Source organism: Eschscholzia californica, unplaced genomic scaffold, assembly GCF_041429995.1.
Source record: "Eschscholzia californica isolate CP2 unplaced genomic scaffold, dmEscCali1.0.p SCAF_3, whole genome shotgun sequence".
In the NCBI taxonomy this organism is placed as follows: Eukaryota; Viridiplantae; Streptophyta; class Magnoliopsida; order Ranunculales; family Papaveraceae; genus Eschscholzia; species Eschscholzia californica.
Genome location: NW_028238420.1, coordinates 5,329,633 through 5,350,904, shown reverse-complemented (window position 1 = coordinate 5,350,904; position 21,272 = coordinate 5,329,633). Strand labels below are relative to the sequence as shown.

At 37.9% G+C, this 21,272-nt stretch overlaps 2 protein-coding genes and 2 long non-coding RNA genes across 4 annotated transcripts; 2 read left to right on the top strand and 2 right to left on the bottom strand.

The window, feature by feature from the left end:
* The first annotated feature begins 196 nt into the window (after positions 1-196).
* Positions 197-3,647, top strand: LOC147547923 (putative SNAP25 homologous protein SNAP30). Its single transcript, XM_086671210.1, has 6 exons — positions 197-488; positions 893-1,411; positions 1,893-1,986; positions 2,069-2,193; positions 2,674-2,771; positions 3,351-3,647. Exons 2-6 carry the CDS (start codon positions 929-931, stop codon positions 3,448-3,450), a joined length of 900 nt encoding a protein of 299 aa, XP_086527336.1. The 5' UTR covers positions 197-488; positions 893-928; the 3' UTR covers positions 3,451-3,647.
* On the bottom strand, positions 2,028-6,197 carry LOC147547921 (uncharacterized). Its single transcript, XR_015238339.1, has 2 exons — positions 2,784-6,197; positions 2,028-2,283 (listed from the first exon to the last, which is right to left on the bottom strand). It is a non-coding gene; the product is annotated as an uncharacterized LOC147547921 (long non-coding RNA).
* Positions 3,994-6,130, top strand: LOC147547922 (calmodulin-binding protein-like protein). Its single transcript, XM_086671209.1, has 2 exons — positions 3,994-4,981; positions 5,059-6,130. The coding sequence occupies exons 1-2, from the start codon at positions 4,316-4,318 to the stop codon at positions 5,887-5,889; spliced, it is 1,497 nt and encodes a 498-aa protein (XP_086527335.1). The 5' UTR covers positions 3,994-4,315; the 3' UTR covers positions 5,890-6,130.
* Positions 6,198-10,991: 4,794 nt separating the features above from the next.
* On the bottom strand, positions 10,992-11,616 carry LOC147547920 (uncharacterized). The gene is made up of 2 exons (XR_015238338.1): positions 11,150-11,616; positions 10,992-11,100 (listed from the first exon to the last, which is right to left on the bottom strand). It is a non-coding gene; the product is annotated as an uncharacterized LOC147547920 (long non-coding RNA).
* Positions 11,617-21,272: the final 9,656 nt, after the last annotated feature.

Genomic DNA, 21,272 nt, shown 5'->3' with positions numbered 1-21,272 from the left:
CCAGGAAAGTTCAAACCGAAATGGAAATAGTGAGTGAAAATCAATGGGTCGACCTTTCCTCTTTAATTTACGGAAGTGCTACACAACACAACAAATTCAATCCACTTGGTTGACAAGTACAGCTGAACCACAAAATAAACGGTTGGGGTTGAATTTGCTGGGTTATACAAATCGGGTTTCGGGTCAAATGAACCCGTTTCAAATTATAAAATGGATAATGTCGAAGATGGATATTTCTTCTTCTTCGGTTGCCCCTCTTTTTCTCTCTCTACCGCGTTCCTTCTCCGGACATTTGTTTGAATTTTCAAAACAATACGAACTCCCTTCTCTCTCTCTCTTTCTCCATATCTGATTTCAACCCATGTTGTTTTTTGACATTATTCTTTGGGTTTGCTTCTTGAATTGCACAAAAGAATAACAAGAAGAAGAAACCCCTTTCTCTCTCTTCTTCCATTGTTATAACCCCTTCTGCTTCATAACTGTTCCAGGTAACCCATTTCTGTGATCTAATTCCTTTATCCTGATTCATTTGCTTCATGGGTTTTGAACTTTTGATTCATTTGCTTCATGGGTTTTGATTTATTCTTTATGGGTTCAATTATTTTATTAGATCCATTTGTTAAAAGGGATTTCCCCCAAAAAGGACCCACATTTGAAAGAAAATACCTTTTTTGGCTTGATCTTCTATGAAATCATCCTTGTTTTTCAGATTTTTGTTTTTGGATGCCAACTTTTCAGATGCATTCACTTTGATTCTTGAATGGGTTGAAGTAAATTTGGAATCTTTTTTTTTTGTTTAATTGTTTGATTTCAATGCTCTTAGGTGTATTTGGAGTCTATGATTCTGCACCACTTTTATGAATGTTCATATAGTTTTCTCATCCATTTTCAGGTTCAGAAGAGAAAGCCCATTTAAATTTCAGCAAAGATGTTTGGATTCATGAAATCTCCCATGAATAAGGTCTCAAAGCAGAACTCAGTTGATCCAGGGTTTCCTGGTTCTAACCCATTTGATTCTGATTCTGAATCAGACACTAAACAGAAAATTACACCAGCAAGAAGGACTTCTTCTGAACCTGCACTTTTAACACCAGATTTGAATTCCAACCCTTTCGACGACGATGGAAGAAAACCCTCTTCTTCCTCTCACGCATCTAACAAGGCGGGAAAACACAACTACCAGAATGACTTTCGTGACTCGGGTGGGTTAGAAAATCAGAGTGTGCAGGAACTAGAAAACTATGCTGTTTACAAGGCTGAGGAAACTACCAAGTCGGTTAACAATTGCTTGAAGATTGCCGAGGATATTAGGGAAGATGCTACTAATACCTTGGTCACCTTGCACAAACAAGGTGAGCAAATCACAAGGACTCACATGATGGCTCAAGATATTGACCAGGATCTCAGTCGAGTAAGCCCTTCTTGATTTTTTCTCGTGTTTATTTCAATGAGTAAATTCTTTAGGTTAGTGTGGGTTATAGCTTATGAATCTGAGCGGAGAAAGTGAATATTATAACTTGTATGCCATTTTTTATCTACTTATGTTGCCGATATCAACGATTGTTTTTTACTTAGTAGTCAACCTAACCCGACGGATATTATTAATCAGTATGTACTCTGATGGATAGTTTCCGCTTGCATCAATCATTAGTAATTTAAGTCTAAGACATCAACCTTGAGTTAGATCTTTCTAAAAATGGTCAAGTTGATCCGTTCTTTGGTGTTTCCCCAATTGATGAAATTGAGTAATATGTCTACAAGTATAAATACATAGAAGATTGGTCGCTCGTTATTTTTCTAATCATCTTACCGGTATTCTTGCTCTGTTGATCTGCTAGATTTTCCTTCATGGACTTTTAGATGTAATCATATTGGTTTGATGTTGATATCAGGGTGAAAAGCTTCTAGGGAGTCTTGGTGGTATGTTCTCTAAAACATGGAAACCAAAGAAGACTCGTGCCATAACCGGACCTCTCATCACGGGTGGTAATGATCTAAAAACACGTGGTTGTTGGATTTATTTTCTGAATTCATATGTTTGTTATTTATTAGTGGGATTTATTTGCAGATAAATCATCAAAAACAAAGGCAAGTCACTTGGAGCAAAAGGAGAAGTTGGGTATAGCACCTGTTCCTAAGGGACCGAAGAACTCTCGTGCTTCTGAACCCACAGATGCAATCCAGAAGGTTGAGGTGCGTATCTGTTTCCTTCACAAGACATCACTTGTTATTTACAGCTCAAAAGTAGTCCGCCAGAGTCGTAGCTCTGAATCCAAGCCTAACCTGTCTCAACATAGTTTTGAAGTCTGATTAACCCCAAATCACAAACTGAAAGTAACCTTGACATAGAAAAATATTCAACTTATGTGAGAGGAATTTTCGACATTTCGTAAGTGCTAAAACTAGCTCCATCTATTCCGACAAGAAAGAATTCACCCCATCCACTATTATTTAACTTGAGAATCCGAAATTGTAGAAGTAACATAAAATATGGGCTTTTGAGTTCTGCCTTAGGTCCTTAAAATAGATGAGTATTACTAGGACAGAGATTCAATTAACACTAGAGATGGTTTTGGGCATTACTCCCTAACTCGATTAGTTCAAGTCTTAATGGGTTGCACCTGTTTATTTGAATTTATACTGTGTATTTATTTGTGGTTTGTATTATAACAGGTGGAGAAGGACAAACAAGATGATGCACTTAATGACTTGAGCAACATTTTGGGTGATCTAAAGTCCATGGCTGTTGATATGGGAACTGAGCTTGAAAGGTTAGGAATTACCTTTTTTAACGAACTACCGAATTTTTTCTGCACTCACTTCTTACCAAATGCCCGATGTTTCTCATGCTTCATTAGTACGCTTGAAATAGTAACTGTAATCTTCCATAATCAATCAAAATCCACCACTAAGTTTTTAGTCACACTAGACTTATTCAACTGACCTTCTACTTCCATAGTTACATTATTCTCTTCAAGGCAACGGGCACAAAATCAGAAATGCTAGCTACATTTTCTACTTGCAATAAGCTGCCACTCCCGACGGGAGAAATTTTTCGTAAATAAGTTCATCACTGTTGTAGTGTCGTGATCTAGTCTATGGATGGTTAAGAAGGCAGGGATCTCCAGTGTGAAGTGAATAAGTGGATATATGAGATATCTAGACTAGCCGTAGCGTGTTATGTAGTAGGATACGTTGTAAGCTCTTCCACCCTTAAGCTCATGACCCACCAAACGAAAATTCCGATCTGTTTGTTGAAAAGACTGTCAAAGTCTATGTTTCCTTTATTGTGTTTTTATGGCGTTACTATTTTTAAGTATTCATAACAACATACTACTAAATAAATACAGGCAAAACCAAGCTCTGGATCATCTTAACGATGATGTGGAGGAGCTGAACTCGCGAGTGAAAGGTGCTAATCAGCGCACACGTCGGTTGCTTGGGAAATAGAGATAGACAAGAAAGTCCATGAAGGGGTTGCCTGGTCTGTGTTTTAACGAGTCCATTTTTTGTATATTGACTTGGTTTCTCTCCCACAGCATATTCAGTTGTTTCCAAGTCATTGCTTTACCTTGTTCTTTTTTCGCGTTGTCATCCTTTTCTGAATGGATGTTGTTGAATGATATATATAATTTTAGTATTTCAAAGAATACTCGAATGGTTTTTCTTTTCTTCCAAGTCTGAAGCAGATTCGAGTAGGAATTGGGCTCAGGAGTGACCCAAAATGTGAAATGGCCAAATGCATTGCCTTGACTAGTAGCCACGTCTGTGCCATGCCTTGACGAGTAGCCAAGTCTGTGCCATGCCTTGACGAGTAGCCATGTCTGTGCCATGACATGCCTTGCCTCGGGCGTCTCGGACTTGGGGCAAGGCCGCTCCGTGTCTTGCCTCAGGCGTTCCTGACGTGAAAGTAGTTCTTGTTCATTAAAGAATCTGTAATTTAATTTGACATCATTTTATTTTCCACCAAAATCCCAATGTTAGACCCTCTTTGACCTCCGACCTTCTCAAAATATCAACTAGTCTTCTCTCTCTCTGGTTCTTCCATGGAGAAATCATCATGACAACTCTACCCAAATAACCACATTCTTTGGGCATCTTAGACCAGAACTGGATTATGCATAAGGCAAATTAACCTGCCATATTAGTCTAAGATCTTTCAAAACCAGCAGAGAGAGAGAGAGAGAGAGTCAGCAAAGGTTAAAGCAACCCTAAAAAGATTCCTTTTGTGTTGTTATCATCAGCAAAAGGTCAAATCCCACTTTCATTTTCCCCTCAAGATCTCATCTTTCTCTCTCTTTCTCTCTAGTTCATCATGGCGTCTCACCATCTCCACCACCAAACCCACCACCAACAGTGGCAGCAGCAGCAGCAGAACAACCACCACCCAAGTTACCAATCCTGCTGTTGTTCTTGCCCTCCATCTCATCCTCCACTTCACCATCCTTCACCTCCTTGTCAATCTCATCATCAACAACATCCATCACCAACCTCTCTAGGAGCAGACCCTCTTCTGGTTCAAGAAATCACCACCCAAATCCTTCAATCTTCCATTAACCCTCTTCTCTTCTCTCAATTCGTCCAACCTCAGAAACAACCACCACAACCCAAACAACAAAATCTAGAGGAAAAGCAAACCAGATCTCTCCTCACTTCTCTCCTCCGTCGAATTGATGCCCTTGAATCATCTCTCCACCACCTCTCTTCTTCTTCCTCCTCTCTCTCTCCTCCACCACCACCACCACCACCATCTCAATCTCTCTCTCTAAAAGACATTGCTGCTCGTATAATCCAAACCCATTTCCGTGCTTTCCTAGTGAAAAGATCACGCACACTCCGTCACCTCAAAGACCTAGCTTTCATCAAATCCAGCTTCAATACCCTTAAATCATCTATCTCCAGTAATAATAATCCCCATCTTGATCAAATTTCTCTCTCTCAGAAAGCTCTGGATTTACTTCTCAAGCTCGACTCTATTCAGGTTAGTTGAAAATTACAGATCTTATCAAATTATTGATGGGTTTCGTTTTTACACTAATTAGGGTTTCGTTTTTACAGGGTGGTGATCCGATGATTCGAGATGGGAAGAGGTCTATTACTAGAGAGCTGGTTCAATTCCTGGAGTTCCTCGATAAGGTTTCAGTAAAAAGGCAGCAGATTTTGTCAAAATCAATGCAAAATGTGAGATTATCAGGTAAAAATAGTCAGAGAGAATCTAGGGTTTTTGTTAATTGCAGTCCACGTGATCTGGGTAGTAATCAAAGAGTGATTTTTGAGAAATTGAATACTCCAAGTCAAGAGATTCAGGGTTCTTATAATCCTGTTGAGGATGATGATACTGATGAGTATGAAGAACGAAGACCTAGAAATCAAACTTATCAAAAGAGTGAGCTTTACCAAACTAGAAATGGGGATTTGGTGAAAAGGCCTAATGCTTCATTTAGGTCAAAGAAAAATGTTAGTTTTGCAGATAATGGTAAAATTTCTAGGGTTTTTATCACTACCCAAAACTCCGATTCAGATGAAGTATTCAGCATTGGTGACACTGAGGGAAGAGTTATAGGTTCCAGTGATAAGAGGGAACTTGTGGATAATTTATGCAAGGAAGTTGAAGAGCTTGAGGGGTTTTCATCTAGGGTTTCTGAGGGAGATTCATCTAGGGTTTCCGAGGAAGACGAAGAAGAAGCAGAGTTTGAAAACAGAGGAATTCCAACTCAATTCAGCAATTCTGAAGGACAAAACCCTAGAGAGTATGTAAGAGATGAGGTTGTGAATCATGGATTAGGTAGACAATTCCACTTTCAAAATGGAAATATTGTATTCTCTCCTCCAATGCCAGTAAAAATGGATCCAAGGGTAGATGATGATGATGATACAATGAAGAGATGAAGCAATCTAAGGGTTGATGTTTGAGGAAGGTCTTCCATTTTTAGGGTCATTTTTCTTGTTATGGGGTATTAGGTTAGGTTAGTGATGACCCCTCCCTCTTTAGGTCCTCTAGGAGTAGGAGTCATTTTCTTCTTAATTAGTCTTGTGATCTATCTTCCTTTTTTCCCTCCAATTGATGGGAAGATGTTGTAATCTTAACATTGTCTTTGGAGTCATTTAATTGAATCATAACTTTGATCCATTTGTGTGTGTGATTGTTTCACTTTTGATACTTTGGGCTTGAAACTTCGAATGCATTCCATAATCACAAGCTTTCTTTACTTCTTTCTGCATTATGTATACAACAGTGATTGAGCCACTTAAACCATAGGCACGGAGCCACCGAGGGACTGCAAAATCAGCGGTTGGGATTTCCTCTGTGATTTGAAACACAAATCAAAAGGAAGGTGACGAATCAATCCCAGATGTTGATTTGAAATTCTCTATCAAATCTGGTTGTGATATCAGTTGCTTCATCCTTGCCCTTGTGTATATGCTACATTTTTTTGTCGAAGTAATTTTCTAATGGATATCGATTGTCAATAATGCATTCAAATAAGGTTTCACATTATCTTGGCCAAAACTCCAGTGTCTTCAAATAAGCGTTTGCCTTGTTTTGACTTTTGCCTTTCTCATATGCACTTCTTAAACTTGGCTACAGAGTACAATCTTTGCATCCGGAAAAAACCAATTGGGAGCTCCAAATTACGAATTACTCTATGATTTGGATGGTCCTTTTAGGCTCTTAGCTCATATGGTTTAAAAAAGATTCACGCGTACAACCCGTGTAACTTCATGGTATACCCATGGAATGGCCACTCCTATTTAGAAGACTATAACTTCTTAAGCCGCCACAGTTCCTAATCTTGCTAATAGTTTTGCACATTTTTTGTTGCTACTATTGGGTCCTGAAGCACAAGGAGATTTTACTCGTTGGTATCAATTAGGTGGTCTGCTGACTTTTGTTGCTCTCCGCAGCGCTTTCGGAGTAATAGGTTTCATGTTACGTCAATTAATTTGAACTTGCTCGACTCGTTCAATTGCGACCTTATAATGCAATCGCATTCTCTCGACCAAATGTTGCTTTTGGTCCTGTATTCATGATTTATTCACTATGGTTGGTTTTTGCACCTAGTTTTGGTGTAGCAACTATATTTCAATTCACAATGTTCTTCCACGGATTTCATAATTGGATGTTGAACCCATTCATATGATTGCCAGCGCCTTGGTTGCTGCTCTGTTATGTGCTATTCATGGCGGTTGAAATCAACCTAGTTAGATGCATTCGTAGCAGTTTTTATTTTGAAGATAGGAAGGTTAGCCAATGTCTTAAGGTTAGGAAGGTCTTTGACAATAGTTTGTATATATTTATGGGTCGATTGCTTTTAAAACCCACCACCACCCTGACCTCTTCTCTCTCATTTCTTTCATTACTTCTCTCCTCTCCTTATTTTGATCAATACCCCTTGTCTCTCTCTCTCTCTCTAAAACATGAAGACCTCTCCCTCTTCTTGTTCTTGGTTTCATCTTGCAGTAGTTATTTTCTTCATCTTCTTGACATTAAAGATTCAATCATCATCCCAAGCCATCTTACCAGAGTCATCTTCTTCACACCACCATCATCATCATCTCCACCACTCTACCCACCACAATCAAATTGTTAGAAATTCTTTCTCCTCTAATCATCAAGACTACCTATTCTATTTATCCCCTCAACTTCAAAAGAAACACCATTATCACCAACCACCTTCATCACAATCCAATGAAATCGACCCAAGATACGGTGTCGAAAAGCGACTTGTTCCCTCTGGACCCAATCCTCTCCATAACTAAACACAAAAACCTTCCTGGGTTATGATCATTTTCACACTTCTTGCTTTCTGAGTTAAGTTTTATCTTTTCTTTTCTTGGGTATCTTTCAATTATATTAGGTGATATTTTGCAGGTTTCTTAGTTCTTGTTTTTTCAAATTTCAGCAAAGATGGTAACATTTAGAGAGAGAGAGAGAGAGAGAAAGTAAGGTTCTTGATTAGCTACTGTTGAAAATCAAAGAGACAACAACATAAAGTGAAGAATGTGATGAATTCAATCCAGTTTCCTCAACTTGATTTCTTTATTTGTTCATATTCAAAATAACAACTGTATTTCTTTGAAGTTCAAGAGAAGCTCATGAATCTCATTAATTTTGATGAAAACTAGTTGCAATTTTATTTTCACTTTCTTTTTTATGATTATGATATTTGATGAGGGCATTATTGTCTTTTTACTATTCCTTTTATATGATGTTGATGAGGGTATTATAGTCTTTTTAACACAACTGCAATCAATTTAATGTGTAATTCTCGTGTGGTGTTGTTTATTTCATCAATAGAAATTATACTTTGATCCCTTAATTTGGTTCTGGTCCTTAAATTTTCCTGAATTTATAGGCAGATCTGGGACGGAATCTCCTTTCAACTGCTAGGTTATTCGTCAACTTCCTCTTGATTTGTATTGTAGATCGCGGGAAGATCTCAGTCGTGGTCCCAAGTCGACAAACTCGGTGGCTCTGTGTTTATATTCGAGATGTTGTCACATCATTTTACGCGTTGATTCAAAAAAAAAAATGGGGTTTATTTAAGTATTGTTCTGAGGTTAAATTGTCACTATAAAGAGGTTGCTTACAACAACATAAAGCGAAAATCATCATGACTTGGTATGAGCAACCAAAATAAGAAATTAAGATTTCATAGATGACATATATACAAATCAGAACTCTAAACCTAATCAGGGAGATGTAGATGGAGAAGGTTCATACTTCAGAAGATCGTGTTCAAATTTCGGACAACTATAGCTTCATTTCAGGGTTAGTCAAGAGTACTTCTTAACATCATCCCATGTTTAAGATCTCATCTGTAACAAACTAAACATGTTTACTTAGCCTGTCGAATTCCATAGAGTTAAGCAGCAAGTGTTTCCGCAGAGTAATCTTAACACGGGTATTCATGAACATTTCAACCAAGACAGAGACGCGAACAAGAAACCTCGTTGATACAAAAACAGTTGATCAAGACAGAATCATTACTACCAATCAAAAACGAATATCAAATTGGTTATCTCACTTACGGGCAAAATATGCAGATTTTCAAAAATCTACATGAAATCATGAATGGTACTTATAATGACACAGATATCATACAAGTTACAACTCAATACGGGTATCGAAATTCATACTAGAGTTGTTAACTCCACTAAATCTTTAAGAAAACTCGACCTAGATATAAATGATCTTATCATCAGAGTCAGAAACAAAGCAGCGTGAGTACATTTTTTAGAACTTGGGTCTGCATTGTGATCATAATGATGTGAGCTCAAGCTCCCTAAATCATTTTTTTTAATATCTAAAGGACTAAAGGATCAAGTTTTCGTGTGAGAGGTTCTTATTCAAGATGCTGCGGCATCATTCCGCACATTGATATAAAACAGAAAAATAGGGTCTCAGTCAAGTTTTGATGTTAGGGTTAAATTGCCAATAAAAGAGGTTAGTTACGAAAACATATGACCAAAATCATCAAAGACTTATTATGAGCAATCAAATAAAATATTTAGATTTCATAGATGACATATATACAAACTCTAAACCTAGTTAAAGAATTGTAAAAAGAGAAGGTTTATACTTCAGATTGTGTTCAAATGTCTGACAACTATAGGTTATTTCAAGAGTACTTCCTAACATCATCCCATGTTTAAGATCTCATCTGGAACATACTAAACATGTTTATTTAGCCTGCCGAATTCCATAGAATCGAACAGCAAGCTTTTTCGTTGATTAATCTTAACATGGGTGTTTATGAACATCTCAACCAACATAAATCCAGTAGCCCAAACAAGATGTCCAAATAGGAACATCCATGCCCAGACCGATAAACTATTCATACCAAAAGGGTTATATCCATAGCGATTCACATGGCATCATCAAATGATACAAGTCTTGGATAAGAATCTACAACGCACTAGAACGCCCTTGTTGACGATTTTTTACTCCGACAGGATCTAGGGTTCCTCGAACAATGTGATATCTCACACCGGGTAAATCCTTAACCCTTCCTCCTCTTACTAAGACTACAGAATGTTCTTGTGAATTATGGCCAATACCAGGTATATAAGCAGTGATTTCAAATCGGGAAAAAAAGAATCGGATTGTATGTGAGAGAATTTAGTAAATCAAGATGCGTATTCACATCAATGATGTGTGTATCAGATTTAATATGGACAGAGAAGCGAACAATAAACCTAGTTTGATACAAAAACAGTTGATCAAGACAGAATCATTACTACGGATAAAATTCGAATATACAAATGGGTTATTTCACATATGGGGGAACATGCGGATTTTCATAAAACGATATGAAATCGTAAATGGTAATTATATTCACACGGATATCATACAACTCAATTTGGGTATCGAATTTCATACTAGAGTTATTAGCTCCACTAAATCTTTAAGAAAACTCGACCTAGATATAAATGATCTTATCGTAAGAGTCAGAACTCAGAAACAAGGCAAATGTAAGACTAGAAAATACATTCTTCTAGTACTTGGGTTTTCATTGAGATCATAATGCTGCTAACTTAGGTAAAATCTAAGCTCAAAATTTAAATCTAACTAAAACCTTAGAAGTATACAAATCAATTCGATGTTCTAAACAGAGTTACCAACTTCACCAACAATATAGAGATTTATCATTATAGGAAGGCTAAGCTATTCATTCTGATTCCAATGAACAACAAACTCATCAAATTTAGGGTTTTCATAATCAAACTAAGGAATTGGGTCAAGTCCTGAAAAGAAAACCCTAGAAATTCCCACGTAACTAGCATGGCTTAAAACTTATCATTTCTCATATACAAGGCCATACATGTAAACCCTTTACTCCAATGTTCAAAGTTCATGACCTAAATACCAAATAATTAATAAAGTAACTCACAAACCCCTAAAGTTTCCATTTTTATTCAATTAATCGTTCAACTATGTATTCATCAGAATTCCTTTCAACAATTCAGAAACGAAACGTAAACACAAATTCAATCACTAACCCTAACTATATTTTGATAATCTACTGATTCTTCCATATTACTGAATCAGAATGAAATCAAGGAAGTAAACTGGAATTCATCAACTAAACTACAATTCTAGCAGAAACAAAATAATGAAACAACTACAAAGAAAAAAAAGAGTCACAATTCCATAATACCAGAATCAAAATTCAACATTTGGGTATTAAGTTAAAAGTAAATAAAAACATAAAAATTGACATAAACCCTAAATTGTACCAGAAGATATTGATGGAAGAAGATTAAATCTCCATGACACTTTTAGCTTTAGGTGCATATAAAGAGTAAACTACTGCTTGTCTTTTTGCAACTTCAAGTTGAGATTTTCCATCGGAAAAAGCTGAAGAAATGGAAGAAGAGTCTGAGAGATTTCGATTGTGATGAAACCCATCAATGGTTCTTCTTTTGACATATTCTCTGATGTTGTAATCTGAGAATTGACGAGCTGTTCTTAGTAGAGACCTAAAGAGAGAGATGATTTCAGCTCTTGAAGGGGCGGTAGCAACAATCGTCATCGCAACTGTTCAGAGAGAGAAAGAGAGAAATGTGAGAACCTTGTTTGTAGTTGGGGACTTTGGAGTTGGGATTAGGGGTGGGATGAGTGTGGGAAACATGACCAGGTCGAGTACCCATGGTCCATGGATACCAAGTTGGCTGGGACCAGGGGTCGGATTTTGGCCCGTGGTCTGGTACCCGCCCGCGTCCGAAGAGTTTGTGTATGCCCGGTGACCGAGCCGGTCAAACCTGCCCGACCGATAGATGTTTAGTTGACAAACGCGGGCAAGGGGGCTTAATCGGTGTACTACCCGAGTCCGCCTGTTTACCCGCTCGTAATACCCGTCTATAATAAATATGAAACATTAAATGTTTAGAGTAAGATGGTAGTGTTAGATTATATTAGGCTAGACAACATGAAAATACGACTGGATTAGAAAAATGTTACTTCTCTACTCACTAAACCAGCCCACTCAGTTCCGTGACGAGCAAAACGGGTGTGGAGACGAGTTCAAAAGTTGCGAGAGTAGTTCTTTTTTTTTTTTTTGTTGAAGAGATTTTATATTAATTAGAAATAAAAGTTCTATTACAATACATCTTACATAGAAAATAAGGAACATGTTTCCAAACCTTCGATCTGTTTTTCCTTCTAGCCCATTTCGCCACTGTGTCCGCTGCTTGATTGGATTTCCTGCTTATATATGAGAATTTCACTATTTCTAGTCTCGTTTTTATCTCTTTGATTTTCTTTATATGTTATAGTGATTGCCATTGAATGTTGTTCTTTCCTTTCTGAAGGTGATTAATGATATTCAGGTTGTCACTTTCAATGATGATTCTTTTGTATTCTTGAGATTCTGCCCATTGTATTCCTTTGAGGATGGCGATAGCCTCACCCTCCTCTGCATTTCTACATCTAGTCGTGTAAGCTATTGTTTCCATTAGTTTAGATTCATGGTCGTGAATCATGATGCTGATCCCAGTGATACCCTGGATGTTAGTAAACGATGCATCAACATTGATTTTTTTGTAGGAAATTTCAGGCGGGGTCCATTTTTCCTGAGTTGATTTGGATTTTGTTTCTTTCGTTGTGTTGATTTGTGGGAACGCCCTGATCATGGATAACATCGTGTCGATTTTCGTAATTTCAAACTGAAAGCAGTGGTCACATCTAAATTTCCAAATGTTCCACATTATGGTAGCATAATGGATGTTGTCAGTCGTGTATTGATTCTGATCCTCCTTCTCCCATGAGAATATCCAATCCCGCGTAGATGAGATGTTTTCCGAAATGATATTATAATAAAACCATATATTTTTAGCAATGGGGCAGTGCAAGATAGCATGTTCTATCGATTCTATTTCATTGCAATTCGGGCAGATTTCGTTGTTATCAATGAATTTTCCGATCCTAACCCTGACCGGGAGAGCCTGGGTGCATATTTTCCAAAGGAACAGTTTGACCCTGGGAACTACCGAGAGTGACCAGAGAAAATTCCAATTGGGAGACTGGGGTAGGGGGGAATTTCTACTTAGATTCAAGTGATGGTACATCGATTTCACGCTAAATTTTCCTGATTTGGTAAGGATCCATTTCCTTTGATCCTCACTGTTAGTATCTATGGGGATAGCTAAGATTAGATTTTTTGTATCATTATCGAACTCATTGGTAAGAATGTGTTCGTTCCAGTTTCCATTGTGAATAAGTTGAGAGACTTTTTGAAGGTTTGAGTTCTGGTTGTGAGGGAGCGTTGGAATCTGATGAGACATGAAAATGTCCCATCTGAATCTCTTAACTCGGGTTAGTTAGTCCAGTTCGAGCGGTTACTCTGATGATTTGTTTCTTTTTCTACTCAGGTACCTTTTTCGGAGTTCAGGCGCGAAAATCGGATAAAATTGGGAGAAAGACAGGTCCATGGGCATTTTAGTCATTTGGAGATTATGATAGTTTGGTGTTCTGGTAATTTTGGCCAACATTGGTGCTCGGGTGACAAACGGGGTCGATTATGAACCCAACGGCGAAAACAGAAGTCGAATCGGAGTCCGGATGGGAGAATTATAACGAGTCAAAGTCCGAGTCCAACACTGTTGACTAGTGGGACGAGTTCGGGAACAGTTCTGGCTAGCGGGACATTTTTATGATCTGGCGCAATATCGAGGCGTAGATTATCAGAGATCCGTGTACCAGGTCAGCAGTGAATTAATCTCAACCAGGTGATTGGATATAACCGTTGCAGGATAACCGCTGTGCTCCCGCTTGCTCTCTTGCGTCAAGATCTTGTGTTTTATAAATCGGACGGTTGTCGGTTCGTGGAGGTGATGTAATTCATTAGTCTCTGTTGCATCAAATCGTCAACCCCACAACTGCCATTCGACAGCTATGGTATGGGCGTCATGTACTTGTGGATTATTATCCAATCAGAAAGGTACACTTGTGACATAATAAAAAATCATACCTTAACAGTCTAACGTCTCTTTCTATCTTTCTCTCTTATCTCTCCAAATTGGTTTTTAAAGATTGGCTGGAAGAATAAAGAAAGAGATAGAGAGAGATGGAAAGAAATAGGAGAGACAGATTTGATGGAGGGAGAGAGGCCGAGAGTTTTAGAAAGCTCGGATTGGAGATTGAGAAGGATAGCTGGAAATCTTTGTAGATTGGGTTGCTATTCTTAGATGAAGAACCGAGAAGGAAATAACAGAGAAGATCTTCTGAGATGGAAATTTATGGCAAATGACAGTAGAGAGAGAGAGGGAGATAACTGATTCGGTTTTTCTTCTTCTCTTTGTTTTAAGAGAGAGGAGAGAAGAGGGAAGGAATGATCTCGGCTTGGAGGGGAAGAGCTTAATTATTTCTTGAGCAAAAACAGAAAAATATGTTCTTCTTCATCCTCTCATGAACTTCAAGAATAATTTATAGAGAGAGAGAGAGAGAGTCGAACAGAGGTTTAGAATAGTTTTTATTTTTGTTTCACTTCTTTTTCTTTTCTGTTTTTCTTGAGAGTGTTTGAGAAAGAGAGAGAGAAATTGAAAGAAACAGAGTAGAGAGAGAGTTATCTGTAAAGAGAAACAGAGAGTGAGAGTGAATTAGAGAGAGTGAGAGGATTGTTTTATCATTCTCCATTTAATATAATCTTCATTCAATTGTTCAATTTTCTTCTTTGTGAGAGAGATAGAGAGTTGAGCAGAGGGAATCATCACAATTTCCATTCTCTGGATTGAAATAAAAGAAAATAGTAGAGAGAGATAAAGTGGAGAAGAAGACCCTGTTTGGGACTAAAGAATGTTGCTGGAAATTCATTTTCCTAGTTGCTGGAAAAGTAATTTCCTTAAGGGCACGTTTGGCTCTTAGATGGAAAATCAGTGAGAAAAACTTAACCCTTCTTCCATTTTCTCTCTTTTACTTCATGTTTAGTTTAACCTTGCTTCATGGATAGCTAAGACTCTCCATCTAGGATTTTATGAAGAAACTAATTCTTGATCTTTTAGATATATTCTTGATTGATTAATTCTTTTGATTGAATGATAAAGTTTAATTTGTTTTAATTTGTTAAATCGGTTATCTTTTCACTATTTATACTTTTCGATTTGATGCATCGTGCTTATGTTAAATCATTTGACGGTTCATACTTATTAATTGATAGATAGTAGTTTAGAAATATATTTTTCAAAAGAAGACAAATACCATTTTATGATCTAAAAACTGATTTTATCGAAGACATCTCCCGGAATTAGGATAGTTCATTATCCGAAATTCTGAGTTATAAAAAAGAGAATAAACCATTTTAAGTATTTGTTTCTAAAAGTGATTTTAGGTGGTGGAATCCTAAACCCTAGACTCCTCTCCCCATTTGAGTTCATTTTCATTTCCGTAATTTTATTTTAATATTTTATTTATTGTATTTTAAAAACCAAAATCAAAACCATTTTCAAAATCGTCTTACTTCTAAGTCTTAGAATAGTTTCACTTAGTCTCTGAGGAACGAACCGGTCTTACCGGAAATTATTACAACTTGACACCCGTGCACTTGCGGGTGTAGACCTATTTAGGGTAACCTTTCATTCAAGTTGTAATAATTTCCGGTAAGACCGGTTCGTTCCTCAGAGACTAAGTGAAACTATTCTAAGACTTGGAAGTAAGACGATTTTGAAAATGGTTTTGATTTTGGTTTTTAAAATACAATAAATAAAATATTAAAATAAAATTACGGAAATGAAAATGAACTCAAATGGGGAGAGGAGTCTAGGGTTTAGGATTCCACCACCTAAAATCACTTTTAGAAACAAATACTTAAAATGGTTAATTCTCTTTTTTATAACTCAGAATTTCGGATAATGAACTATCCTAATTCCGGGAGATGTCTTCGATAAAATCAGTTTTTAGATCATAAAATGGTATTTGTCTTCTTTTGAAAAATATATTTCTAAACTACTATCTATCAATTAATAAGTATGAACCGTCAAATGATTTAACATAAGCACGATGCATCAAATCGAAAAGTATAAATAGTGAAAAGATAACCGATTTAACAAATTAAAACAAATTAAACTTTATCATTCAATCAAAAGAATTAATCAATCAAGAATATATCTAAAAGATCAAGAATTAGTTTCTTCATAAAATCCTAGATGGAGAGTCTTAGCTATCCATGAAGCAAGGTTAAACTAAACATGAAGTAAAAGAGAGAAAATGGAAGAAGGGTTAAGTTTTTCTCACTGATTTTCCATCTAAGAGCCAAACGTGCCCTTAAGGAAATTACTTTTCCAGCAACTAGGAAAATGAATTTCCAGCAACATTCTTTAGTCCCAAACAGGGTCTTCTTCTCCACTTTATCTCTCTCTACTATTTTCTTTTATTTCAATCCAGAGAATGGAAATTGTGATGATTCCCTCTGCTCAACTCTCTATCTCTCTCACAAAGAAGAAAATTGAACAATTGAATGAAGATTATATTAAATGGAGAATGATAAAACAATCCTCTCACTCTCTCTAATTCACTCTCACTCTCTGTTTCTCTTTACAGATAACTCTCTCTCTACTCTGTTTCTTTCAATTTCTCTCTCTCTTTCTCAAACACTCTCAAGAAAAACAGAAAAGAAAAAGAAGTGAAACAAAAATAAAAACTATTCTAAACCTCTGTTCGACTCTCTCTCTCTCTCTCTATAAATTATTCTTGAAGTTCATGAGAGGATGAAGAAGAACATATTTTTCTGTTTTTGCTCAAGAAATAATTAAGCTCTTCCCCTCCAAGCCGAGATCATTCCTTCCCTCTTCTCTCCTCTCTCTTAAAACAAAGAGAAGAAGAAAAACCGAATCAGTTATCTCCCTCTCTCTCTCTACTGTCATTTGCCATAAATTTCCATCTCAGAAGATCTTCTCTGTTATTTCCTTCTCGGTTCTTCATCTAAGAATAGCAACCCAATCTACAAAGATTTCCAGCTATCCTTCTCAATCTCCAATCCGAGCTTTCTAAAACTCTCGGCCTCTCTCCCTCCATCAAATCTGTCTCTCCTATTTCTTTCCATCTCTCTCTATCTCTTTCTTTATTCTTCCAGCCAATCTTTAAAAACCAATTTGGAGAGATAAGAGAGAAAGATAGAAAGAGATGTTAGACTGTTAAGGTATGATTTTTTATTATGTCACAAGTGTACCTTTCTGATTGGATAATAATCCACAAGTACATGACGCCCATACCATAGCTGTCGAATGGCAGTTGTGGGGTTGACGATTTGATGCAACAGAGACTAATGAATTACATCACCTCCACGAACCGACAACCGTCCGATTTATAAAACACAAGATCTTGACGCAAGAGAGCAAGCGGGAGCACAGCGGTTATCCTGCAACGGTTATATCCAATCACCTGGTTGAGATTAATTCACTGCTGACCTGGTACACGGATCTCTGATAATCTACGCCTCGATATTGCGCCAGATCATAAAAATGTCCCGCTAGCCAGAACTGTTCCCGAACTCGTCCCACTAGTCAACAGTGTTGGACTCGGACTTTGACTCGTTATAATTCTCCCATCCGGACTCCGATTCGACTTCTGTTTTCGCCGTTGGGTTCATAATCGACCCCGTTTGTCACCCGAGCACCAATGTTGGCCAAAATTACCAGAACACCAAACTATCATAATCTCCAAATGACTAAAATGCCCATGGACCTGTCTTTCTCCCAATTTTATCCGATTTTCGCGCCTGAACTCCGAAAAAGGTACCTGAGTAGAAAAAGAAACAAATCATCAGAGTAACCGCTTGAACTGGACTAACTAACCCGAGTTAAGAGATTCAGATGGGACATTTTCATGTCTCATCAGAATCCAATTATCTGTCCAAATATTTATACTGTTACCGTTATGTACTTCCCATATCATGTGGTCCTCTATAATCTTGAGCTGTTTAGTAATATTTTTCCAAATCCACGAATGGTGGGGTTTAGCCGGTCCTGGGTTATCAGTCTTCATGAAATACTTGGATTTCAAGAATTTAACCCAGATCGCTTCTGGTTCCGATTTGATTCTCCATGCTAATTTACTTAACATGGCTTGGTTATCCAGCTCCGGGGAGTGAATACCCAAGCCACCCATATTTTTAGGGAGACATATCGCTGCCCAAGATTTAGTACATATGCTTTTAGACTTACCCCACCAGAACGACTTCTGCAAAGTCGTAATGCGCTTGCATATGCCCTTTGGAAGGGCAAAGCATTGCATTTGGTATCGGGGTACGGCCGCTGCTATAGTCGAGATAACTATTGATCGGCCCGCTTGAGAAAGGAAACTGTTATTCCAATTCTCTAATTTCGCTTTCATTTTCTGCAGGATATCATTGAAAATGTGTTGTTTCTTAGCTCCTATGAAAAGTTGGGTGCCTAGATATTTTTCCGACGTCGAAGCGTATTTCACTTTTAGTGTTCTCATTATCATCCGCTTAAATTTAGGGTGCGAGTTTTTAGAGTAGAAGATATTCGATTTTGCATAGTTAATCATTTGGCCCGAAGCGTTACAGAAGTCATTAAGGATATTCTTGAGGGTGTGGATATTGTCTAAGGAGTTGCGACCGAAAATGATGCAATCGTCTGCAAAAAGCAGATGAGATATGGAGAGATTATGGTTTTTCGTGGGAAAACCTATGAATTTATTACTATCTTGTTCTTCTTTGAGGAGACGGCTAAGCCCTTCCATCGCAATAGTGAACAGGAATGGGGAGAGGGGATGTCCTTGTCTGACTCCTCGAGTTGGGTGAAAGACAGGGCCCGGACGACCATTGATTAGTACCGCCATTGAGGAGGTTGTGATGCATTGGGTGATCATCTTAATCCAATGGTCAGAGTATCCCAATTTTGTCAAGATGTCCGAGATGTAACTCCATTCTATTCTGTCAAATGCTTTGGACATATCTAATTTTAGGCCGAAGAATCCGGTTGCTCCTTTCAAGGTTTTGAGGGAGTGGATAATTTCCTGTCCTATGATGATATTATCAGAGATTTGTCGACCTGGGACGTACGCTGCCTGGAAAGGAGAGATGATGTCATGGAGCGTCTGTTTAAACCTATTAGCTAGGATCTTCGTTATAATTTTATAGGTTGTGTTAAGCAGGCTGATTGGTCTGTAATCTGACGGTGACTGGGGTGTTGTGGTTTTCGGAATAAGACAAATGTGTGTGTGATTAGTTTCTTCTGGGAGTTGTGCAGTCTGAAAGAACTCTTGCACCAGATTGTAGATATTGTGGCTAACTGTCTCCCAGTTTGCTTGGAAGAAGAAGGGTGGGTATCCGTCCGGACCCGGGGCCGCTTCTTTTTTAAGGCTGCTAATGGCTATATCGATTTCTTCCTGCTCAGGGATCTTAGATAGTTCAATGTTTTGGTCGGGAGTAATGGATGGTTGGAAAAGGTTAAGTATTTTATCTTTATCTGTATTTCCTTGGGTTGTGCTGATATTAAGAAGGTGGGAGGTGAAAATGGTTTGAATCTCATCCAGATCATCATGCCAGTCACCAGTATTATCTTTGATGGCTCTAATTTTGTTATTTCTGTTGCGTTGGATGGCTTGTGAGTGGAAAAATTTTGTATTTTTGTCTCCTACTGTGATAAAGTTGTTCCTAGATTTTTCTTTCCATAGGGATTCTTGGAGCCTGTATAGTTCTTCTAGTTGATTATTCAGGGTGGTAAAGTCTATTTTTGTGGTTGCATTATTAATTTGCGATATTAATTGTTTAATGTTATTATCTATATTACCGAAGACTGTTTTGTTCCACTTTGTTAGGTGCCTGCTAAGTTTTTTGAGATTTACTTGTATGTTCTGATGGTTAGTCCATTTATCTGCGATGAACTTGGAGCAATCCGGATGGGACATCCAAGTCCGGATGAATTTGAAGGGTTTTGGTCTGTTATTGCTAGCGTCTGAGTCTGCTAGGAGAATAGGTAGGTGGTCGGATCCTACTGTCTCCAAGTGGGTGACACCAGAAAGCTTAAAATTTTGTAGCCAAGGCAGATTGGCTAGGGCCCTATCTAATCTCTCTTGAATGAAGTTTTCGCCAAATTGCCTATTATTCCACGTGAAGGGATGGCCTGTAAATCCCATATCTGTTAAGTTAAGATTATTAATATACGTTTGAATTTTGTGTGTCTTAGAATTCGATGTGTACTTGCCACCATCTTTTTCTTGAGCATCTAGAATAACGTTGAGGTCTCCTATCACTATACGGGGAGTTTCGTCTTGAGATTTTAGACTATTCAAGACCTTCCAAGGTTTGAGTTTGTTGTTGTGGTATGGGCTTCCGTAGAAGCCGGTAATAATATAATCCAGGTTGTTATTCCCTTTATAGATTTCTGTGTGGATCATGTTATTATCCGAATACAGTATTTTAAGATTGAGGGTGTGGGTCCAGAACATCGCTAGACCCCCCGATTTATTGTTTGGTTCGACGAAGAAGTTATCGTAATGCTTGCTAATTTTAAGGTATTTTTTGATGTTGTGAGATTTCGTTTTAGTCTCGGAGAGAAAGATGATGTCCGGATTATGCTTATTAATTAAGTTTAGAAGGTGTTTGCGGGTGCTGAAAGTTGTTATGCCCCTAGCATTCCAACTTAGGACTTTAGGTCCAATGTTATGAGGCATTGGGGTTAGACAGTAACCCGGCCCACTAATTAAAAGGAATTGGTCTCTCTCTAGTAATTAAGGGGAAAATACCTATTCGCTGCCCCTAAGAAAGGAGACAAGTAAGAGACTAAGGTTCAAAATGATTCACTGCTACAGGTGCGATTTATCGAGTACAGAGTAATAAGGGGAGTGCTCCTAAGCTACTATCAGGACGCTTGCGCCTATGAAAGCTATATAGGCACTCCAGGTAGTGGTGCCTAATTAAAAGGGGATCGGAGGCTTACTGAGATTTCTCCGCTTAAGTCTAAAGGCCCACCTATCCTTGTGGTAAAGGCCCACCGAAAGCTCTAAGCTACTATCAGGACGCTTGCGCCTACGAAAGCTATAGAGGCACTCCAGGTAGTGGTGCCTAAATAAAAGGGGATAGGAGGCTTACTGAGACCTCTCCGCTAAAGTCTAAAGGCCCACCTTTCCTTGTGGTTAAGTCCCACCTAAAAGCTGAAGGATATAGGCCCTCAAGGAAGAGTGGTGGTAGGTCTATAGGGGCACCACACTTAGTCAGAAAAGATTCTACTATTAAAGTCTACCTGATGAAATTGAACTATGGTTAATTCAACTAATAGAATTACCACGAATTAAGAACAATGTAGCAACG

What these genes read in the sequence shown, in the direction of transcription:
- LOC147547923 (XM_086671210.1), top strand. Translation starts at nt 929, where the DNA reads ATGTTTGGATTCATGAAATCTCCCATGAATAAGGTCTCAAAGCAGAAC. An exon ending in CGGACCTCTCATCACGGGTG is followed by an intron (nt 1,987 to 2,068) that starts GTAATGATCTAA and finishes ATTTATTTGCAG; the next exon opens with ATAAATCATCAAAAACAAAG. An exon ending in ATGGGAACTGAGCTTGAAAG is followed by an intron (nt 2,772 to 3,350) that starts GTTAGGAATTAC and finishes AAATAAATACAG; the next exon opens with GCAAAACCAAGCTCTGGATC.
- LOC147547922 (XM_086671209.1), top strand. Translation starts at nt 4,316, where the DNA reads ATGGCGTCTCACCATCTCCACCACCAAACCCACCACCAACAGTGGCAG. An exon ending in TCAAGCTCGACTCTATTCAG is followed by an intron (nt 4,982 to 5,058) that starts GTTAGTTGAAAA and finishes TCGTTTTTACAG; the next exon opens with GGTGGTGATCCGATGATTCG.